Below are 22,162 nucleotides of genomic sequence, written 5' to 3'. Positions count from 1 at the left end.
TATGTTAACAGCTGATCAGCCAATCAATCTCTGGCTTTCACCTATGCACATCCTGTAGCCTGAATCTGATTTCTTATCAATATTAAGAGCTTCTTACAGAGACAACAGCTTTGGGTGCAAAAAGAATGCAGAAGTCATCGTTTTCAGAAGGCGCTTCTCCCATAGCTTCATTAATCATATGGTGAGTGAATGATGTGTAAGTGGGGCTCGGTTCTTGGAAAAGATTCCCACTTTCGTCGGGAAACAGGAAGAGGTCTGAGCAAGATGGTACTTGCACTTGGATCTTCTCATCCAGGATTCCTGAGAGAAGGCAGAGAAATATTTTCACAAAACTTGCAAATTGCTGAAAGCCTGTATGAAATATGAGCTACAGACACAAGTAGGATCAGCATTAAAAGTACCTTTGACCACACCATGAGTACAACATGAAGTTCCATTATTGTAAATTTCACTGACCAGCAGTAAAATCAAATTAGTGGTGATGCCCTTCTAGCTTCTGGCAATACAAGTAGAAGGCTGCTGCATTAAACTTTTAAAACCTATTCTAACTTCGAAGTATCCCAGCCAAGCCAGTGCTTAATTTCTCCACCTCACTTCTTGTATTAGCTAGCTTTGAATCCCTCCAAATACGTATTTCTGCAAGGTCAACCTGGAAATAAACATGGGATGCTATTCCATGTGGAATATCCCAGCGGCGAATGCCTTATACTAGAACAAGGGAGCATTCCATGAATATGCTGGGCAATAAATTCCGGGTGGAGACAAGGGAGAACTTTTTCATCACAGTGAAAGCACGTGCTCTATCAAGTCCTCTCCCATGGAAAATACAAGCAACATCTCCAGAGTTAGCAGCTAACCCAGGTAAGTACACACTATATACAAGTTCCATGTGGATTCAAGCCAAGTGACATCTATATGTAAAGAGATAGAAGAAAACTAGAATGGCCTACCATTAGCTTGTGGTGTAGTGGGATAAGTAGTCTGCTGGGTCTCGATCTCTTCCATAGCATCACTCATTAAATCTCGTAGAATCTGCTGATCTGCTTCAGCAAGGACTGGCCCTTGGGAAGTCGGCCGGCTGGAAACTTCTGCCTTTAAGATAACAATGACAAGAAGTCTAACTTAAAGAAAATACAGCACTGTTCATGATAAACAGAGTTGCACTTACCTGTAACTGTTGTTCATCGAGTGTCTTCAGTGCAGGTACACATTGGCCTACGCATGCGCAGTCCCATGTGAGACTGCACAGAAGACACGGTGATTAACAATGCGGATGCCGGAATATTTGTATCACCACTGTTTGCCAATACACCACGATGTCTGAAACAGCCCAGTCTGAGAAAAGGATGGGGAAAATATCAGGCTGGAATTGTCACTATATCAAGGAATAAAATGGATGGTTCCTGTGTCAATCACAAAGGTACAAAGCCAGGCCTTGATATACTCGGGGGACTCCACAGGCATGCAGAAAAAATATGGCTTTGGCCTGCAGAGAACAACTGGGCAAAAGAAGGAACAAGAGAAAAGAGGGGAAATGAGCCTGATCAAGCCCCTCACAGCATATCGTCCCCTGGAGGGAGAGATTTTGGGGACTGGTATGGGATCTTTACATTCCGCGAATGTGCAACTGCAGGTTAAAGGTAAAGGTAGTCCCCTGTGCAAGCACCGGGTCATTTCTGACTCATGGGTGACGTCACATCCCAACGTTTACTAGGCAGACTGTGTTTGCCATTGCCTTCCCCAGTAGTCTACAATTTACCCCCAGCAAGCTGGGTATTCATTTTACCAACCTTGGAAGGATGGAAGGCTGAGTCAACCTTGAGCCTGCTAACTGAAACTGACTCCTGTCGGGATCAAACTCAGGTCATGAGCGGAGCTTTTGACTGCAGTACAATAGCTTACCACTCTGTGCCACGGAGTCTTTGCAACTGCAGGTTACTAGCTCGAAAAGATTTTCAACACTGGCCTAAGTGCGTTTATGATTTATTGAAATGATTTATACTCAAATAAGCAAGTATCATAAGATAGTAAGGAACGGGCTAAGACGAAACCAACAATTTTACCACAAAATGCCAAAGTCCCCTTTCCTTTCCCCGACCCAAATAAAATGATGACAGAGTCTGCCGGGAACTGAACAGCATACCACAGGGCTTCAGAAGCCTGCATCAGCACCCATCACCACCACTGCAGACAAAGCAAAACTGTACAGGATGAGGAGAGGTGCGTTCCCATACCTTTGCATTCTGTTTGGCCATTCCAGAGACAGGCTCTGTTTTAGCAGGAGGATTCAAATCCCCGTAACTTGCAATATACTGGATAAGATTCATCAGAGCAGCACAAGAGTCTGAGCACGTTCGAATATGGATCACATCACTGGAACAATGTAGTTCAAAGCGAGGCTTACTCTAAGCAACAGAAAAGGGGGTCAAAACTTTTTTTGGTACAGTTTATGAACTATGTATGATGAAGTATGTTTGAAAGCCCATGCCAATATTAAGCCTACTGGAATGTAATGTTATCCCTGATCCCACATCTGCTTATTTGGAAATAAATCACATTAATTTCAACAGAACTTAATTCAAAAACAGTATTTCTGGGATCAAAGCCTTGCTGGTATTTTATTTTTGACATCAAGTCACAGCTGACTTATGGCAACCTCGTAGGGTTTTCAAGGCAAGAGATGTTCAGAGGTGATTTGCCATTGCCTGCCTCCGTGTCACGTCCCTGGCATTCCTTGGAGGTCTCCCACCCAAGTACTTGCCAGGGTTGAGGCTGAGAGTGTGCGACTGGCCCAAGGTCCCCCAGCAAGTTTCCATGGCAGAGTGGGGATTCGAACCTGGGTTTCCGGCCCTAATCTGACACTTCAACCACTACACCATGCTGGCTCTCTGCTGGTATATAATCAAACACTAAGCACACACAAGTCAGATTTCACAATTTAACTTAAATCCTTACCCTCTCTCCATCAGATCCGGGTTTTACTGCCCTTATGGTCAGTTCCAAGAGCCCCATATCCATAACTCTAACATAATCTGAAAAAGCCAAAATAAATATCTGTTGAACTGCTGAAAAGCTGTTTATCTTAAACAAACTATTGATTTTTAAAACATAATCATACTTCAGTTTAAACAGGGAGTTTGGTTTACTTGCCAGTACATCACTTTATCCAAGGCTTACTCTCTCCTATCCCTAAATCTCTCACAGCAGGTTTATATCGTGCTCCATTTTGTCCTCCCAACAACCCTGTGAGGTAGGTTAGGCTGAGGGGTAAGGCTGAGTGCTGATTTGAACACTGGTTGCTGCAGTCATAGTCAGACATACTATATTTACTATGCAGCTGGCTTTAAAGCAATCTCTCCATCTTCCTACCCACCTGAAGTTGGACTAATTTTCACCCGACATGCACAAAAACATTAAGTCAGTTTACTTAACTGTCCCTTTAAAAAGTACCTTTCTAATTACTCTTGTTTGTATTCTAACTGGAGAAAAGGTTGGAATAAGTATTCAGGCAAATAAGTTTGACTAGCATATTGAACACATGAAGCTGCCTTCTACTGAATCAGACCCTTGGACCATCAAAGTCAGTATTGTCTACTCAGACCAACAGTGGCTCTCTATGGTCTCAGGCAGAGGTCTTTCACATCACCGACTTGCCTAGTCCCTTTAGCTGGAGATGCTGGGGACTGAACTTGGGACCTTCTGCCTGCCAAGGAGATGCTCTACCACTGAGCCACGGCCCCTCCCCAAATTCTACAATGGTCTATGTCAGAGAAATTTATGATAGCCAACCGTCTTGCTATATTTTAAAGTTCAACATTTACTGGCATTCCAATGTATACTTGAACAGAAGAGAACATTTTCTGCTTCATGTTCAACCAAGCACTGTAGTTTATAAAAGTTGCAAATTTCCTATCTCACATACAAAAAAAGAGAGAGAGCCTGACTTGCTATCAACGACTGCACATCAACAACTGATCAATGCAGTGGCATCTTTTAATAGCCTTTCTTTGAATTCTGTATGTTCATTTCAAAGAATTAAACACACTTACCTCTTTGGAGGTTCACGGTAACAGCATTACACTTGTCAGACAAATGCAAAGCGGCCTCGTCCAAGATTATTCTACAGCAAAAGCAGATTAACAAAGCAAATGTGCATTTCACAAATAGGCAAAGGGATGCTGTTTTTATGCAGCCTCTTTTCACTATAGATGGGGTTCCTCCCCACAGTAATACTTGGTCCACTCCTCAATCATAATTATAACTTGGCAAGATCACGAAATCCAGATTTAATGGATAGGAACAGGTACAGTGGAATCCTTAGGTTAAAATGTCCTAAAATGTTTATGGTAAAGAAGACAGAATAGACCGGGCACCCACAGACCTTTGTGACTGGAGGGAGGAGGTTCATTTGCTCTTGTGGGAGAGTGTTCCCAGACAAAGAAATTACGACTAGGATTTTTTTGGGGGGGGGGGGGGTCACCAAAACCAGTGATTTTGGGATTACCCAGATTATATAAAAATTCTTCCCCCAGAAAAAAACCTTTCCTCCCAAACCAGTGGCCTATGGAAAAGTTACGACACATCAGCAGTGTGAGCTGGAAAATGTAGTTGCCCGCTGATAACAACCCACAGACTTTATATAGTTTACACTAAACAGATCAAACACAGCCAAAAACTAAAATCCTGCTCTACATCCAGTTCTGCAGTTCTTGCATAAGTGTTTTTTTTAAAAAAAAAACTTTACCTGAGAGTAGATGAAGATGTATCCAGCGCAACACTACTTGAAATGCTAAATGTTTCAACTGTAAGAAGAGATCTGGTTGGCAAAAACAGAGGCCTACCAACAAAGAAAAAAGAGAAGGTGAAGAACAAGATTTCCAATATATTTGGTAAGAAAATTGTTGAAGACTTCAAAATTCTTTTATGGGAATCTAATGTCTTGTACCATACATTCAGCAAATGGTTCAAGTTATCAAATTGACATAATATTCTGATTCAAGTACTTCACTAATTTAATTTAACTTACCTATAATTCAGAGCACAACTCCAGAGATGGACGTGAAATGTTGTAACAGAGGTTGGAGGATTATATCCCAACACAGGCTCATCAGTAATGTTCAAAAAATACAAAATCTAAAATTATATAAATGTAAAGGTAAGGCCCACTGTATTCTAAACAAGTGATGAAACAAGACATGCTTCACAAAATACATAAGATGAGAACAGAAAGACGAATGTGCTGTAAAGGCCCATTTGGTTTGGTAACTATTAGGCAGGAAAGGTAAAGAGAAGTGAGCCACTATAGGTAACACTTGCAACTGTGGATAAACCAAACTGTTTTTCAGCTAACGAGGCCCCAAACACAGAGCAACATGGTGCCTCTGCAAGTAGGCTCAGAACCTAAATACAGAAGGACTCTTGCCATAGAGCACTGTTTCCCTTCTTTCACTCCCCACTCCTCATTCCCAGGAGGGCCTGGCTTATACTGAACATTTATGTTCACTCACAAATGGAGAGGAAAACAGGGAGGGGAAGAGTTCAGGAATATCTTTACCAGCTGTACCATCTTGCTGAGGATTTGCCCCCCCCCCCCCATTCAGGTACCTATAAAGCTTGGGTGTGCCCAGAAGCGTGTCCCAAAGGCAAGAGCAAAAAAAGGGCTCTTAGCACTTTGAGACTCAGCCTACTGCTCATGGTCCAGGCCTTTGGAGGAGCCAGGATAGGAATCTAGAACTAGCCCAAGTTGCAGTTTTGATGGCTGTTGATATAGTATCAAGTGCTTTCTTTGGTTCTGAGCCGCTTTGGGTCCCTTTGAGGCCAAAAGTGATGTACAAACACTTAAATAAAAACAACTGTTATGCCTTAGAGAGATCCAAGCATCAGCAATGCAGAAGGAAGGATCCCGGCCAGTATCTTAATATTAGGTATTATTAGAACGCAAGATTCTAGCAGCGAAAACTGCTGACTCCTAGTATACTGTCATAAGTGGCGAAATAGTCCTTATAACACAAGAGCAATAAAAGTAACACTGAATGTGGATTTCAGCAAGTTAACATACCTGTTCATGCCAGCTTAAACCTAAAGGAAGTACTCGGTGTTGAAGAGTGGCTCCTCGCAGCCCGACAGCAACCAAGAACTCCTGAAAAAAATAAGCAAGTGCTCAAAGCCTGTTTACGCCTTCAGATTTCAGAGTGCAGCTTTAAAGTGAAGACTTGTCATTTCAATGACATCAGGATGTCAGCTACCAGTAACTGAAGGACAATATTTAAAATGATACAGAGTGAAGGTTCAAAGGATACGTTTTAAACAACAGTAATTCGTATAGAATATTCTTAAACTTCATTTTACATCTGACAAAACGGGCTTTGGTTCCCAAAGTTGACATCACAATAAATATGTTTGGCTTTAAAGGTGACCAAGTTCTTTGCTGGTTTGGTTCTCACCAGCACAACCACTTCACTGCAATTTTAAAGTTTTGCCGCAATAGTGACCACCACCACCATTGCTTGCTACCTACAATGAACAAATATTGCCAAAGAGCTCAATGTCTAACAAACTCATCTAGAGAGCACATTGGGACAGATGTACACACGCACACACAAATATGACATGGGTTGTTTCCTAATAGCCATTAATACACGGAAAACTCCCCCCGCCCCAGGCAATACAGCTGCCACTGCCAAATTCCAGTTTGAGGAGAAGGCTAGAGAGAAACGAGTGGCCGCACTCCACTCCTCTGTCTGATCCAGTTGAAGATGTGCCACTCACTAGCCTCTGCTGGCCAGAGTAGCTCATCCAAGAGATTGGGGGGAGGGGATTATATTGGTCAAGCAGTTCTTTGAGCACCAGTTGCTTTGCCACACCACACACAAAACACATGCAGCTGGGCTCCTGAGGCACTGTGCAGGAATGGTGGTGTCTGTGCACAAACGACAGCTACTGCCACCATATTCTAGCCACAAGGCGCTGAGGTTCTCCCCTTCACAAGCCAGAGCTATGGGCCTTTGCCTCCAGGTCTTGCCCTAGCAGCAGCACCTCTGCCCTCCACACTGCAGCCCCACATTTTTCCCCTCACAAAGACTACCCAGAGCCAACTTTCTAAAGGACTCAAGATGCTGCTGGGCAAATGGAGACAGTGGGAAAGATGTATCCACAAGTGCCATTTCACTGGCAATTCATAGGGTACAACCCGGAGACTTATTTTTACATCAGGTAGGTAAGGAACCTTCTTAAATCACAACATAAAGTGAGCACAGAAACTAGTAAAGAAACAGTATCTAGAATGATACATTGCTTTATCCAAGCAAGATGTTTTGCTGCTGAAAAACAGTCTTTTAAAAAGATACCTTAAGATAGCTTTATGATCCTGAGCTAATGGCGATATCAAAGAAAGTAAAGGTCTAAAATAACAATTCCCTTTGGAAATGTGCATACAAATCTAGCTGAAGGGAGGAAATTATGAATTCATGCAAATGAAATACATTTAGAGTTTACTTTCTAATTACAAACCTTTGTACTGGTCTCAGGTTTATTCGACTGTATCTTAACTGCAACAGACAGCATACTAAAGCAATCCACTCCCACACCATCTGAAGAAGTCCTACTGAGGCCACCTTCTTCAGAAACATAAATGGTAGGTTCTAACCAATGAGGATGTGTTGTAGTTGGCAGTCTGATCTCAGATGGAGAGACAACACCATCTACCATACCTGCAGAAAGGTTTATTTTAGAGTTAGATGGTCCTCTGAAATAACATACACCAGAGGAAAACATTATTATTTTACTCTACAGCTGGAATAATTTGGCTTATTTTTTTAAAAAAAACACTTTCATATATAAGCATAAGGGAGATATTGCAAAGTTCATTTACTTATATGGAAGCATTTCATTTTGCTATGTAGTTAACAGATGAAGTCACAGGCATGCGTTGTGACTAGCTCCTAATTCTGACTTTCCCACAACTGGTTTCATTTGTTTGGCATGTCATATACTCTGATTTTTTTAAAAAATGAAGCCGCAATATTCTTCAAAAACATATATAGAAAAACAGATGTTTTTCTAAATGGTATCATTACGAGTTCTGCACCCAGAACAGAGGTGTATTGAATGGGTTTGTGTGAAACTTTTCTTAGACTTACATCTGTAACAAAATTCAACTGGATTCACATCCTGGAACTGGGAGGCACAACTTAAAAGGAGGGTTCTCTAGAGCATTAAAATCTGAATTCATTCAAGATCCCCCAAGACTGAATATAAAAGTAATGGAACTGGATCTGAGAAAAGGGGTAAGCCAGATTCATGGAAGAAAAATCTACCAGCAGTTGTTAGGTTTGCTAACCAGGTGAAATATTCATGCCCAGAGAGTATACATTTACATTCCAGTTGCTGAGGAATAAAGAAACTAATGGACTGGTTGGCATTGTTCCATTCTGCCGTAAACTTCCCAGAAACACACTACTGGAAAAACAACACTGGAGAAGATGAACCTTTGACACAATCTAGCAGAGATGGAACTGTGGCGTTCTTTCAGTTTTAGGAAACAATCTGATATATGGAATAGCTTCTAACAGCCATTCAGCTTGCAGGGCCCACAACCCCTTTCCTGATGTGTGCCATACCCTTTATTAAGTAGTAGCCTACATAACAGAAAAAAACATGTTCTTCCCAACCTTTCACAGATCTGAGCTCAAAAGTTTACATAAAATGAATATTTCAGGGGGTTTTTTACCTTGATGGTATAAGCTGAGGCTACCAGAGTGGAGACATATGTAATGCTTGTCTTCAAAGCCCTCGTATTTGGTAACACAGAACAAAGAACCGCTACTGAATTCAAACCAAAATTCTCCATGTTTGCCTTCTAGTATATTCCCGTTGTTCTGCTGGAAGGAAAGATAAGAAAGATATTTGAAATCCAAATGCATTTTGTGGTTTGGAACTTCTTGCAACGAATAAGTGTTACTGCTGAGAAAAATCCCCCGTTTAAGCCAGGGGTCCCCAACCTGTTTGAGTTAGCGGGCACATTTGGAATTTTGAGGCAGCATGGTGGGCGAAGCAACAAAATGGCTGCTGCAGGAGGTGGAGCCAGACACAAAACGATTGCCACAGCTTAACTTCAGAAACACATTGTAGATCCTTGTGCTGTGAGGGCAACTGCTGCCAAAGCAACTTTTCCAATAGTCAATCAGAAGCCTTGCTGGACAAAAGCCCTTTCTGGCCCTGCCCACTTCTAAAAAACACCTGGCGGGCATCAGAAAAAGTGTCAGCGGGTGCCATGACATGCACGGGCACCACACTGGTGATCCCTGGTTAAAGCCAAAGCATATCTAGGAGGCTTGGAGTTCTCCTTCTCCCCTTTCCATGTTAACACAAGACTGATAACCAACACAAGGGTTCACAGTGGGTAGCCGTATTAGTCTGTTTGCAGTAGTCAAAAAGGGCAAGAGTCCAGTAGCACCTTAAAGACTAACAAAAATATTTTCTGGTAGGGTATGAGCTTTCGTGAGCCACAGCTCACTTCTTCAGATATCTGAAGAAGTGAGCTGTGGCTCACGAAAGCTCATACCCTACCAGAAAATATTTTTGTTGGACTCTTGCCCTTTTTGACTACAACACAAGGGTTTGCATACTATAAGCACCAAAACAAAGCTTGTTCAAGCTCTGCTAGTTTCTCACCTTCACATCTGTGAATACTGACACTAATCCATGATTAACATTCAAAAGAACTGAAAGGAAACTCTGAGTGTTCCTGTTTTGGGATTCAACTTTTTTCTTCCTCCTTGAACAATAGCTGGGATCGACTGTAGAGTAATACTGTAATGTTTCCTCTTCTGATCCACTCTCATCATCTACAAGAAAACCATGTATGTATTTAAACCATGCATCTGGACTGCATACCCAGGACAGTTTGACATATTTTTTCAACTTTAAGGAAATTTATATTATCTGTAAGACAGGTTTAAAAAATGGCCTCTTTGGGGAATAAACAGTTGCCCCTTTATCAGTTTAGCAGCTCTAGCTGCTTGAGATACACTAAACACGTACAGGCTCACATCTTTAGCACTGCAATTGTAGAGGATTTATACAGTATATTACCATAATGAATAGTAGATTTGAACTGACTAAAACTGTCTTTACTGAAAGTGTTGATCAGCTGGCTGGCCACTGAAAGCCCAACACCATAAGAGAGATTTTCAAATGTTTCTACAGGAGATGGAGCTGTGGGTTCCCACAATAATAAATCGTTACTGATCCTAGAAAGGAAAGAAAAGTAATAAATGGTTGTATTAATTATCTGCTTATGAAAGTGCATAGACAAAATTCAAAAGAGCAAAACCAAGATTATGGAAAGGAAAAATGTGTAATTTTGTAATACTATATATCTGAAAAGGCTGAGTTTAAATTAGCAAGCTTGACACTATAAAGCCCATCCTTTGCTTGCATGGTAAAAAGTTTGAATACATGAAGCTGCCTTATATTGTATCAGAGCACTGTTCTATCAAGAATCAGTACCATTTACTTAGACTGAAAGAGGCTATTCAGGGTCTCAGGCAGAGGTTTTTCACATCACCTACTGCCTGGCCGCCCTGACCTGGATGGCCCAGGCTAGCCTGATCTCATCAGATCTCAGAAGCTAAGCAGGGTCAGCCCTGGTTAGTATTTGGATGAGAGACCACCAAGAATACCAGGGTTGCTGTGCAGAGGAAGGCACTGGCAAAACACCTCTGCTAGTCTTACCATGAAACCCCCCCAAAAAGGGGTCGCCATAAGTAGGCTGCGACTTGAAGGCACTTTACACACACTGCCTGGCCCTTTTAACTGCAGATGCTGGGATTTCACGTTCTGCAAGCAAAGCCAATGCTCTTCCACCGAGCCACAGCCCCGCCCCAATTTTGCAGGAAGAAGAAACAAATAAGGCTACATCAATAAGTTACTGGCATTCCTATTATCTTGTAAGTGCCAATGTTTGAAATATTTGTTTTGAAGCTACATGCACACAATACAATTGAATTTTTTTTTAATAGTATCTATACAGCTCTTTAAGGATGATAATGTACAACTATTGACTACAAGCCAGAGAACCACTCAAAGATTGTCTATGCCCTTAACACATGACTCAGTGGGACTTACAAGCTTTTTTCCCCCTTTGAATTTCAAGACCTACCATAATCAATCTTGAGGAGCATCCATTTCAAAAGTGACTTGCCAAGTAGCAGGAGGGCCTTTGTTCAGGGAACGTGGAAGAGAATTGAAAACCACATTGGGTATAAGGAGTTATCAGTGTGGTTCCCTGAATTATTGCCATCGTGAAGTAGTCTGACTCTTGTTCTCACAAACAATTAAACAGATAGACTTCTTAGTAATTATTACCTGTATTTTTGGTCTAACGCTTAATACTTGCCTATTGTACAGCTTCTCATAAAAACTCTTGCTTGGTAAAGTTAAGCACACGTTTGGTAGCATGAGTTCCAGCACATAATGAGAATTGCTGATGGCTTTATCCTGAAACTCAACCATCTCCACTGCATCTCCTGGCATCACCATCTAGACATGAAATAAAACATAGTGAGGAACACCCTCAACTAAAGCAGGGCCACAAATGCAACTACTATTTCTCCATCCTACTGTAGCACAGCATGCTTCAACAATTACTGAGGGTATACTTTCTGATTCCCGCTCAAGCACAGTTGATTTCCGCCTTTAGTAATTCTAATGGCTCCCAAATTATTCTACATCTGAAGATCTCAAGCCCTGCTTTTAAATAGTAGTTGGGCTAAAGTAAAAGGTAAGCCAATTACACTTGGTAACTGATCAGAGACTCAATGCACCTGAGGCACTTTTTAAATGTGGATTAATCAAAAGCCTACGGAGGGTCATTGTATGTGTTCAAGTAATAGACTAAACAAGCTGTGACCTACCTAGACCACCAGCCATGCATGGCAATTTTCCAGGTGCTTGGTAACCCCTGCTTCTGCACAGGCAAAACTAGGGACAATTATGGAGGCTTCGAGGAGTGCCATACATGATTCATAAGCCCCGTTTACCATAGTGGTTCACAAGCTGTATACTCCTGCCTTACGGAACTGGTTTGCAAGCAACTGGACATAGCCTCGACAAATAATTAATCACCATAAAATGTATTTTTTTGGAGATTATTCATCATAAACCTATTGGATACAGATAGTTTCCCAAAGGCATGTTCTCTTGAATAAGGAACCATATACACACAGCAATAATCTTGTGGCCCGTAACTGAAAGCGCATGAAGTATCTGGACACTTCCAAGCTTACTGCAGGATACTGCTGTGTTCACTGTACAACCTGATACTGAAATTCTCCTGTTCATTCACATGCCTGGCAAATGAAGCTTGCACAGCAGAACCCACCCCCTCCCCATATGGACCACAAGAACTGGACACACTTCAGCCATTTGTCAGATTCTTCACTCTAAGTACCATTGTGATGAGCCTAACTATGACCCTTCACGCTTACTTCTTCATTCTCAAACATGACCCTGCGAGAGGAAAACGGAGATGGCTCTGGTCTTCTAAGATCACACACATCCTTCAGGGAATGAGAGCCACCTTCTTCTTCCTCTTGAAAGTGGCCATCGACTTCCTCCTCATCCTCAGCAGCTACCCTTTCCAGAATGGAGTGCACAGCAAGTGGATTTATTTTTAGTACAATCCTAAAATTCAAACAAGTAGAAGAAGCATGACCTGTGATTAAATAGGTATATGAATTTTACAGCAATGACAAGATATTTGTAAAGTGTACTGTTAAGTCATTTTTGTCCCCTAAAGTTATGTATTTGGCCTTTAACCTCTGTATTTATAGATACCTACTTAGCCCAGATGTCATTCAGCTGTTGCTGGCTTGCTGGCAGCCAGCCAGCAACAACTGAGTTACAACTGGCCTAAATTTGTTCTGCCCTTCCAGGTCTCCCCCACAGTGCTTTAAAACACACTGAGGATTTGAACTTGGATCTTCCAAACCCTATCCAACTCTCTAACCAGTGCACCACGCTTTCTAACCTTTTGCTGTTGTAAACCTTGCATGGAGTGCACAAATGTGACTTCAGAATTATTCAAGAAATAAACAGGATTTATCCTATCTAGGGTAAGGGGAAGCAAACGTTCCTATCTCTGCCCTCCTGCTTCAGCCCACTGAAGTCATGCCCTTGAAGATAAATGAATCCCTAAGAACAGTATGGGCGGCTGAAGTGGGGGTCTTCATTAGCAAGTACAAATCATCTGAAATTGCCTCCCTCTTCTGCAATGGCAGAAAGTCTTGTTAGCAAAATATGTAGTTAGAATAAACCCTTAAATCATACATCTAGAAGAAGAGTTGGTTTTTATATGCCGACTTTCTCTACCACTTAAGGCTCAAACCGGCTTACAATCACCTTCCCTTCCCCTCCCCACAACAGACACCCTGTGAGGTAGGCAGGGCTGAGAGAGCTTTTAAGAGAACTGTGACTAGCCCAAAGTCACCCAGCTGGCTTCAGGTGGAGGAGTGGGGAAACCAACCGAGTTCACCAGATTAGAGTCCGCTGCTCATGTGGAGGAGTGGGGAATCGAACCTCATTCTCCAGATCAGAGTCCACTGCTCCAAACCACCACTCTTAACCACTACACCATGCTGACTCTCATCTACCTTTATTACTGTTCTGTTAGCTATTGTCAAAAATGGTCAGTTGTCTTTAAATGTGTCAGACTTTTTAGCAATGGTAACAACTGCCTGGGGTCTATGGCGGAGCATCTCCATAGCAAAAAGGACATTACCATATATTGAAAACGAGCCCATCTCTTTCAGAGACCATGTACAACATCAAAAGCACGTAATTATTCCTGGATTATAACAACCCATTTTAACAAACCCTGGGGTTGGATCCAGTGCAAAGACTTCGTGAGGTCTGCATATGGATCTCTCATCTTCCCGGATCTCTCCCTCCGCCCTCTTCCGTGTGTGGCAATCCAACGACAGCAGAAGGAGGAGGGAGAAATTTCAGCCCCTTTTCCCTCCTTGCTGCAGCCTCCTGGCCCATGTAGCTATTATTCTACATGGGTCCCAGAAGAGGTTGGGGGCGACGGGGAGAGCAGAAGGCCTGTGGCCATCAGAGCATCCCACTGATGGATCGTGGGACCCGATCTCTGCTGTCTCAGTAGTGGAAAACTATAAGCATCCCGGAAACAGAGAAGATAAACCAGGTGGCATCTGATCATATGCTGAAGCTCTTATGAACAAGGGGAGGTGTTACTGAATATTATCCCACCAAGTATCCTGCTTTACCGTGGCCAGTCAAAGTTGTCTGATGAGGTCATCTCTCCAACCACACCACTGGAAACTTGAAAAAAGTTTACCACTGATTCCCCTTTACCTTCTTCAAATGACCCTGTTGGGAAACAAATGAACAACAGATTAGATTGAATGGCCCTGCAATTAATTATGCTGGCATAATAATTATGAACACCATATGGGCTCTTTTAAAAATCCGAATATTACCAGTCTTTTCTGAACACAATGACATGAGAAGAGACTTTATTTGAAACCTTCTTTTTGTACAATGAGCTGCTACTTTATAGTGCAAGATCTTGCCTATGGAAGTTCATGACAAAATTGTTTATCTTTGTAATACCAAAATGCTTTCTGCAAGATAGTTACCATCCTGGAATCTGATGTGAAATTTTAAATTGTTGGCAAAAGCGTACTACTTACAGAAACTCTTACAGCCGATTACAAACAAGATTATTCAGAACATGGAGGTGTGAGAGTTTTCACCTTGGCTACCAATATGTTAATACCACCAGACAGGTTATTAAGTAACCTCCTGTTCATAGCTTTATGGGATCACGGCATGTAACTTTTCCTTTACCTACTCCTGGTTTTTAAGTCAGGGAAAGTAGAACCAAATTCTTCTCAAAGGCTTCAGTGGTGTCCAAATGAGCAATTTCTGTTCAGTAAAGGTGTGCCAAACGCTTCAGTTTTCCCAATTTGGCAAGCCTGTTCTGAGATGTCATTTCCACCTTATGCTGCCCATAAAATCCTCAAGGAGGACTAAAAAGCATGGTCAATGCAATAGTACTAGAAGTATTCAATAAAAAGGCAGCATCAAAACGGGCAAGGGGTTTATCTAAGCTCATGCCCTAATACATGGAAGCTTCCACATTATACAGAACTCTTTCATTACACAGAAGAGAAAAGTAGCTAATCATGATAGCGACCAGCCCTCTGCATTCAAATTGGGTTACAAACAACTGCAATAAGTCAAGAACAAGGATCTGTAATCACCCAGCAACAGATGCATGTTTGAAGTATACACTATCAGGCTTTATCTGAAGTTGCAAACATATCACCACTACATGTGCTATAATGTATTCAAACAGATTTACTTTCTTTGAGGAAAGTCTGCATATTCCAAACACAACAGAAATTGAACAAAATAAAGATCTCTCTTATTTGTCAGGGATCAACACAACTACAGCAATGTATGTGTAAGCACTTGCTGACAATTTGTTCATCTTACCAGTTAGTTCTTTAAAAGTGAGCTCTAGTTTAACTTGCTCTGGAGTTGGCCCTCCAGTAAACTCCGTCTGAAGTTCCATATCTACAAATTCTAAGTGAAGGATTTCTTTCTGAAGTGACTTTTTAAACCAAGGGCCTCGTTCTGGGTCTGATCGCAGGTCAGGTATTGGGAAGCGAACAGAAAGCTTCAAAGATGGTGCAGTTACTTGTACTGAGACCTTGCAATTTGCAGGAGTACGTGAATCATCTAGAAAAACTTCAGCAAATGCTTTGTGCTAAAGTGGCAAGAAAGAAAGGAAATAAACACCAGGCAGTCAAATAATTAGCTGCACCCAACTTCCAGCAATGCTCATGAGAAAAAAGTTGCAATTAGTAGTAGCAGAAAAATATTTCTCCCTGGAAGAAATCTGAATAGCAATTTTAAGAAATGTGGTTTAGAAATCAATCAGTCATCTCTCACCTCAACAGTATTTTCTTTCCGTTATTTACAAAACGAGATTGTGGCAGAAAACATTCCCACCCACAAGTTGGGGGAGGGCTGAATTTCTTCCAAAGGGTGTAACAGATTGATAGTAAAAAAAAACCCCTCTGACCCTCAGAAGTTTTTTTGAAGAGCAAAGAACAGCAGTTGTGCAAAGAGACTGAAAGTCCCTTGTGAGTATGGTGTGTATAATCTGAGACTACAAGAGAAATCTACATTGATTTTAATGCTTTATTATGCATATATCTAGGTTTGTGCCCATTATTAAAGTATCAAAACAAAGCATCCAAAGGGGTTCTACTCAGAGGTATGCAGGTTTGCTCGTTCTGCAGAAAAAAATATGTCTTTGTAACTTAAAACATACCATCCTCGCAATGGCACAATGATTTTTACTGACTGTGCTGAGAGGCAATGAATGCTGAGAATAGTTCAGAAACAGTTAACAGGAAAACAAGGGGAAGAGGAAATTAGCACCCTCAAGTCTCTAGACAGCTTAGAGAATTCCAGAGGTAGAAATCTTTTTGGAGTGGAGGGGCAGTTTCCCAAAAAAAAATTACCACTGCCACCCCAATTTCTTGCAGACCCCTAAGATGGTTTGGTATAGGCTTTAACATATAAAAAAAAATTATAAGCACAGACTTTAATGCATGAAGGTTTAAAGCCAAATGGCTGTTCTGTCTCACATGTTGTTCCCCACCAGTTCGCAGCTAAATAGAAGGGAATGCATGGCTTTTTCCATTGGTCTGCCTGGTCTGGCCACTGACCAGCCCCACCCCCCAGCTCCAGCAGTGGCCAACCACAATGTAGGAGAAGAAAGGAGGGACAGTGAGGCTGAACACTGTTGCGGCATTTTCTTCCCAGCACTGACAAAAAGGTAGGCAGCCTGCAAACAAAGGATTATTATGCTTACCAGGCTAATGTGTTTGTTGTACGAGGTGTACATGTGTGAAGCCATCATCTCCACTGTACTTAGCTTTTGTGGCTGGAACAAGGAATTTAGTCTGTCTACAATGCTGATATCCAATTCACAAAACGCTGGATTCAACTTTATTTGTAATTCAGCTTTCTGTGGGACAGAGCTCAGTCTTCCTTGGCTACCCTAAAAAAAAAAAAGGACATCAAAATCTTTAGTGGCATTTTACTACTATTCGTATATACACAAACACCTCTTTATACATTTCTCTTCAGAGGCTAGAGGAAAGAATCTCTCCAACTTTACCTGAGGTCCTCTATTATCCGAGTGTTTGTAATGGAGCTGAAGGCAGGAGTGAGGGTGCGACTTGTTTCCTTGTTTTTCAGAATTAAACATTAGCAGCTTTAAAAAATAAAACAGCAGGAAAAAGGTTAATAAACTGAAAGCGAACACTTTAATTTCAGAACAATGTATATATCTACTAAATAAGGACTCATAGTTCCACACACACACTTCAGATCTCAGACAGGTTCAGAAGGTGAAATGTGTAAAGGCCACACACAAGTGTTGTAGAAATTTTTGAAGCCAAATTAATTGGCGGCTGGGCATACCCTCGCCATTTTAATATTGGTTCCACAGAACCCTGATTCTTGCCATAATGAAATATTGGTTACAACAAACTCTAGGTCTCTGGAAAGCTCCCGGCCAAAGTCCACTTCCAATACTGGTCATGTAGTATGACCTCCTCACCTCAGTGTAGCAACCTTAAAGGGATTAGCTTCTGTTAATCCACTCATTCTAAGGTACCGGACAGCCAAATGTTTGCTCAAAGGATGCTGGCTTCAAGATGGAATGTGTCATTGTCTTTCTTTCTTTTTGATATCATTAATCATTGATCTTGGTATGCCTTGTTTTAGTTCCATTGTGTAATCACTGACTGACCTTTGCTATCCATTGTAATATTGCTTAATAAAAACCTTGGATGCTCTGAGGGATGAAAGAGTATTCTCCAAGGATTCAAGATACAGAATTGTCTGTCTCTTCCCTTCATCATGTAGACCCCTGTTCCCCGGGTAACAAAATCTCTCCCCCCCCCCCCACCCGAGTAACACACTTTGACTCATCCAATCTCTGCCTGATCTGTTCACAGGGTGGATTCTGCACCCAGCAACAAAAAAAAGGGGGAGATAGTAACAAAATATGGTGGGTGGGGCTGATCCTTAATGGTGGTATACAGGACAGCACTGCCATTGCATTACTGATCCTATGTCTTATCAGTGCTGCCTCTTTCATTTCTTGCATCACTGCTACTAAAACAAATTTTAAATGTGCAAGATGAAATTATATGGTTGGATCCAGACTAAACTTTCCAATGATAGAATGAAGTTCTCCTGCCTCCCACTGATCTCCACACAATGCCTCTCCTGAGAGATAGGTGACCCCAAGGAATGATATGAAGGGGGGGGGGTCTGCAGTGCAAAAAGGGGAAAACAGGTGGAAATTGCCAATTTAGTCTGGATCCAACCCACTGATCTCCAAGCATCTCACTGAAGCTTGGGGGTCAGAGTGTTATCTAACTCTCAAACAGGAATATGGCCAATATAAGACAGCTATGAAGCTAAATACGTGAGAGATCATAAGGCATACTCTGCAAGTTCTGGAATAAACAACAATGTTTATTCCAGACGATTAATAAGAGTAGCGGTTTTTCTCTGCTATTGCAGAGGAGCATTCTCAGTATCAGGCTGCAGTTTGATGAACACTTGACTGGGTTTAGGTTCTACCAGACAGAATCCACTTGAGAATAAACATGCACAGGGCTGTTGCAAGATTAGGAGTTTTGCTCTTTTTAACCAGGTATAAAAATGGTTTACCTCTGTATAGTGAGGTATTTCAGAACGAGAGTCAGTAGAAAAAAGGCATTCCAGAAGTTCCATTTGCCCAACAGACAGATCTGTACTCAAGCAACGAGAGGATGATCTTTGTCTTTGCTCGTACGAAACCTTAATGCCTGTACCTATAAATCTATTATGAAAAACAAAGACATAAAACGTGAATGAGCTGGACAGGTGCATTTGTTTTAAAGTCTTGTGGAAACATGTCATTAAATTGCAACATTTCCCTGGAACAAACCAAAGATAACAGCAGCCACCCAATTCTACCATGTCAATGCTTAGTCCCTTCTCTAGAACACTAGAAACTAACTACATACACCATAAAGTGATCAGAACCAAGGAAATGATTTTCTGACTCCCCTAGCATCATATTAAATATTTCTTTATCCAATAACTAAGTGGGTAGCTTGTGCCAATCATTAAAGTGGGAAAACCAGGTTACACACAGACAAGACAGAGGTTTCTACAGATACAGGAAGAATTCCTTAAGTATGCAAAAAACATAACCTGGGTAAATTAATTCAAAGGAAAAAACATCCTTCCCCCCTCAAATGTCTTGATGAGACTTCCGCATCATCCAAGAATCAGAGAAAAGAGGAAAATGGACAAACTGTCCTATTCAAGCCCATAAGAGTTTATTGTATCGTGGGGAGGGGGGAAATATTTATTTGGTATATTTTTATTCCACCCTTCCTCCAAGGAGCTCAGGGTGATGTACATCATTCCCAGCTCCTCCATTTCATCCTCACAACAGCCTTGTAAGCTAGGTTAGGCCAAAAAAGCATGACTGGCCCAAGGTTACTCAGGAGGGTTCATGGCAGTGCTAGTCCAACTTAACAATACGTCACCTTGGGTTGGGGGTGGGGGATTTTTCCTGGTGCTTATACTCCCCTTCCATGACTCCTCACAGACCCTTGGTACATATTTTCCATTCTAAACAAAATACCTGTTCTCTTCGGCCAAAGATCACTTCTATTGCACAGTTCAAAAAGTTCATTGTCCTAATTCAGTTTTACTTCATGAGAACTGGAACTCTGATAGATACAGAGCTCGCTCATTCATCTAACTAATGGAAACCAATGAAAGGATACTGACTCCTTGACTGACATCAAAGGGAATCTTCACATACATATGAGTTCTGGGTCTACATAGGATGCATATGAGACTAGAGATTGCGAATTATGCAGAGAATTAAGCTTGTATTCAAGCACCTCTGCATTCCAACTTAAGACAAAATTAAGAAGCCATAAGGTAAATTACAGTGTCTTCCCCCATTTAAGTCCTCAACAAAACCAAAACAGTGGCTATGTAGTATACTGCAAGCACGCCCACAGGTTTTCTACCATATTGCTGGGTGGTGCAATATATTGGGTTGGATCCCACTATTTGACAGTAGAAAAGAAACTTTACTTAATACAGTCCTGTTTGTGAAAGGCATTGCACAAGAGCTACTGGAACATCAAACTACGATTTGCATTTCAAACCAGAGTTGCTGTGTACAAAAAATCAAAAAGTTTCCTGGTGTGATCATTACAGCCCAATCTTGAAGCGCAATTTCACATATTGCAGAACAAGCTTAAAATGGTCAAAGATTTCAATAGAGAATGCCTGACGGTGTTTGTTACATTAACTAATTAATAAGCAAAATTGTACCTAAGATGATCATGTGAACAAGCCTTTGCAAATACTTCTCGTAGTGACCGAAAATCTTCTGTTGGAAACTTAGCTGGGTCAACTTTTTCTATTCGGGCAAAAAAATCCTGTGCCATGGGTGTCAGTGGACTAACATTCAACGACGTTTCGGGTGGTGGCAAAGGATCAATATGAAGCACCGACATTGAGAAAGCACCCACTACTAGCCTAAAAAGAAGTTCGGGTCTAGATTCATCCACTGAGACGGATCTAGATGGAAGAGCTGAAATGCAATACAGTTAATCTTCTTAGTACATCTGTAAATATACGTCATATAGTAAATTCAATTTTTATTTTTTTAAAACAATGAGCGATAAAAGTGCCACCAAGATAGCTGTGTACAAATTATGGCAATCAAGTTTGTCTCACAAATAAAATGATCCCATTTCAGAAACCCACTGGTGAAAATTCCTTTCTTTACTGAATATATTTCTTTCCAGTATAAGGGAATGTCCAAGACTGCAAAGACCACTTCACAGATTAAAAAAGGAAATATATCCAGATTGTCACTTTTGCTAGCAATAGTAATCCATACATGGTATGCGGAGTTTTCCTGTGTTCCCCTCTGTTCCTGCAGCCCCTTCCTACCCCTGGAAAGATTTCTGGGTTGGGGTGACCCAAGCAGAGGAATACCTGCTTGGATCAGAGGGCTGGAGGGCAGCAGAGTCACTCCTCTTCCCTCTTTTGCAAGTACAGCTCTGCTGAAGGGAAGAAGCCATTATGCCTCCTTGTCCCTTCTCACTTCAGTTCTCCCAACCTGCACAGGTCTACCTCTGCGTGGTCCTATGATTCCAGAAAAGATCCTTCTGTGGGTCGGAAGGGAATGGAGACAAATGCTGTGGGAAACTCTGTATGCCTTCTGTGCATGGATGGCTGGATGCAAGCCATCAGCTACAACTGTTCAAAATAATGATTCAGACCTTAGCATTCACAAGATTGCAATCAAGACCTTTGAGAATCTTAACCCTGACTTCAAAATGGTCCTTAAGCTAGAACACACTGCCCACAAACTCCCGTCTTGGTTTTTAAACCAAAAGGGATACATATTCCTTAAATAACAGATGAAAAATGCATCGTTCTCTTATGCTACCCACAAACTGGAAACAAATGAGAAGAGAACATGAGGCAATGATAATTTCTGTTTTCACCAAACTTCAAGAAAATGAGTATGCAAAACCCCCCACATTTACTTACAAGTCCTATGTAACGGAGCTGGGTGAACTATGCTGGGTGTAAAAGATGGAACTCTTATTTGCTGTGGTTCCTGCTTGTTCTGGTCAGGAAAATCTCCCCATGCTGGCTGCTGCTAAAACAAACCAACAAATAAATAAAAAGTTTGCTGTCACACCTATCTCACATTAACTAGTAAAATTTGACGTAAATTAGATTTTTTAGACATTGTGATAGCTTATATACAAGATTATTCTAGGTCAACGTAAGTAGTAAGATGAAGTAGTAACAGAGACAAGTTTTACTACAGTTGTTGGCATTTCAGAATTTGATCATTCTGGGTAATGCTCAACATCAGCCAATTTGATCAAGCATATTAACTGGCTGTCAACAGATCTACAGCATTTGTATACTTATATTTAACAGGCCGGTAACATCTGGTGATAAGGTCTACGTGACGCCAAACTGAGATGTAACATGGTAGGCAGCA

At 41.4% G+C, this 22,162-nt stretch overlaps 1 protein-coding gene across 1 annotated transcript in view; it reads right to left on the bottom strand.

The window, feature by feature from the left end:
- ATG2B (autophagy related 2B) overlaps positions 1–22,162 on the bottom strand; it is a 52,176-nt gene that overhangs the window by 13,536 nt on the left and 16,478 nt on the right. The window contains exons 10-30 of the mRNA XM_056851110.1: positions 21,697–21,808; positions 20,464–20,725; positions 18,790–18,940; positions 17,222–17,317; positions 16,913–17,101; positions 15,523–15,796; positions 14,289–14,391; positions 12,489–12,684; positions 11,399–11,541; positions 10,093–10,250; positions 9,673–9,845; positions 8,729–8,879; positions 7,510–7,709; positions 6,059–6,139; positions 5,027–5,133; positions 4,745–4,837; positions 4,050–4,120; positions 2,956–3,032; positions 2,235–2,405; positions 951–1,092; positions 98–300 (exon numbers count right to left, since the gene is read on the bottom strand). Of these exons, the coding sequence (XP_056707088.1) occupies positions 98–300; positions 951–1,092; positions 2,235–2,405; positions 2,956–3,032; positions 4,050–4,120; positions 4,745–4,837; positions 5,027–5,133; positions 6,059–6,139; positions 7,510–7,709; positions 8,729–8,879; positions 9,673–9,845; positions 10,093–10,250; positions 11,399–11,541; positions 12,489–12,684; positions 14,289–14,391; positions 15,523–15,796; positions 16,913–17,101; positions 17,222–17,317; positions 18,790–18,940; positions 20,464–20,725; positions 21,697–21,808 (3,153 nt within the window). The remainder of the gene's footprint in view (positions 1–97; positions 301–950; positions 1,093–2,234; positions 2,406–2,955; positions 3,033–4,049; positions 4,121–4,744; positions 4,838–5,026; positions 5,134–6,058; positions 6,140–7,509; positions 7,710–8,728; positions 8,880–9,672; positions 9,846–10,092; positions 10,251–11,398; positions 11,542–12,488; positions 12,685–14,288; positions 14,392–15,522; positions 15,797–16,912; positions 17,102–17,221; positions 17,318–18,789; positions 18,941–20,463; positions 20,726–21,696; positions 21,809–22,162) is intronic.

The sequence above is a fragment of the Euleptes europaea genome, chromosome 6 (genome assembly GCF_029931775.1).
Source record: "Euleptes europaea isolate rEulEur1 chromosome 6, rEulEur1.hap1, whole genome shotgun sequence".
Taxonomy (NCBI): domain Eukaryota; kingdom Metazoa; phylum Chordata; class Lepidosauria; order Squamata; family Sphaerodactylidae; genus Euleptes; species Euleptes europaea.
The sequence above is the reverse complement of the archived record's forward strand: the minus strand, read 5'-3'. Positions and strand labels throughout refer to the sequence as shown.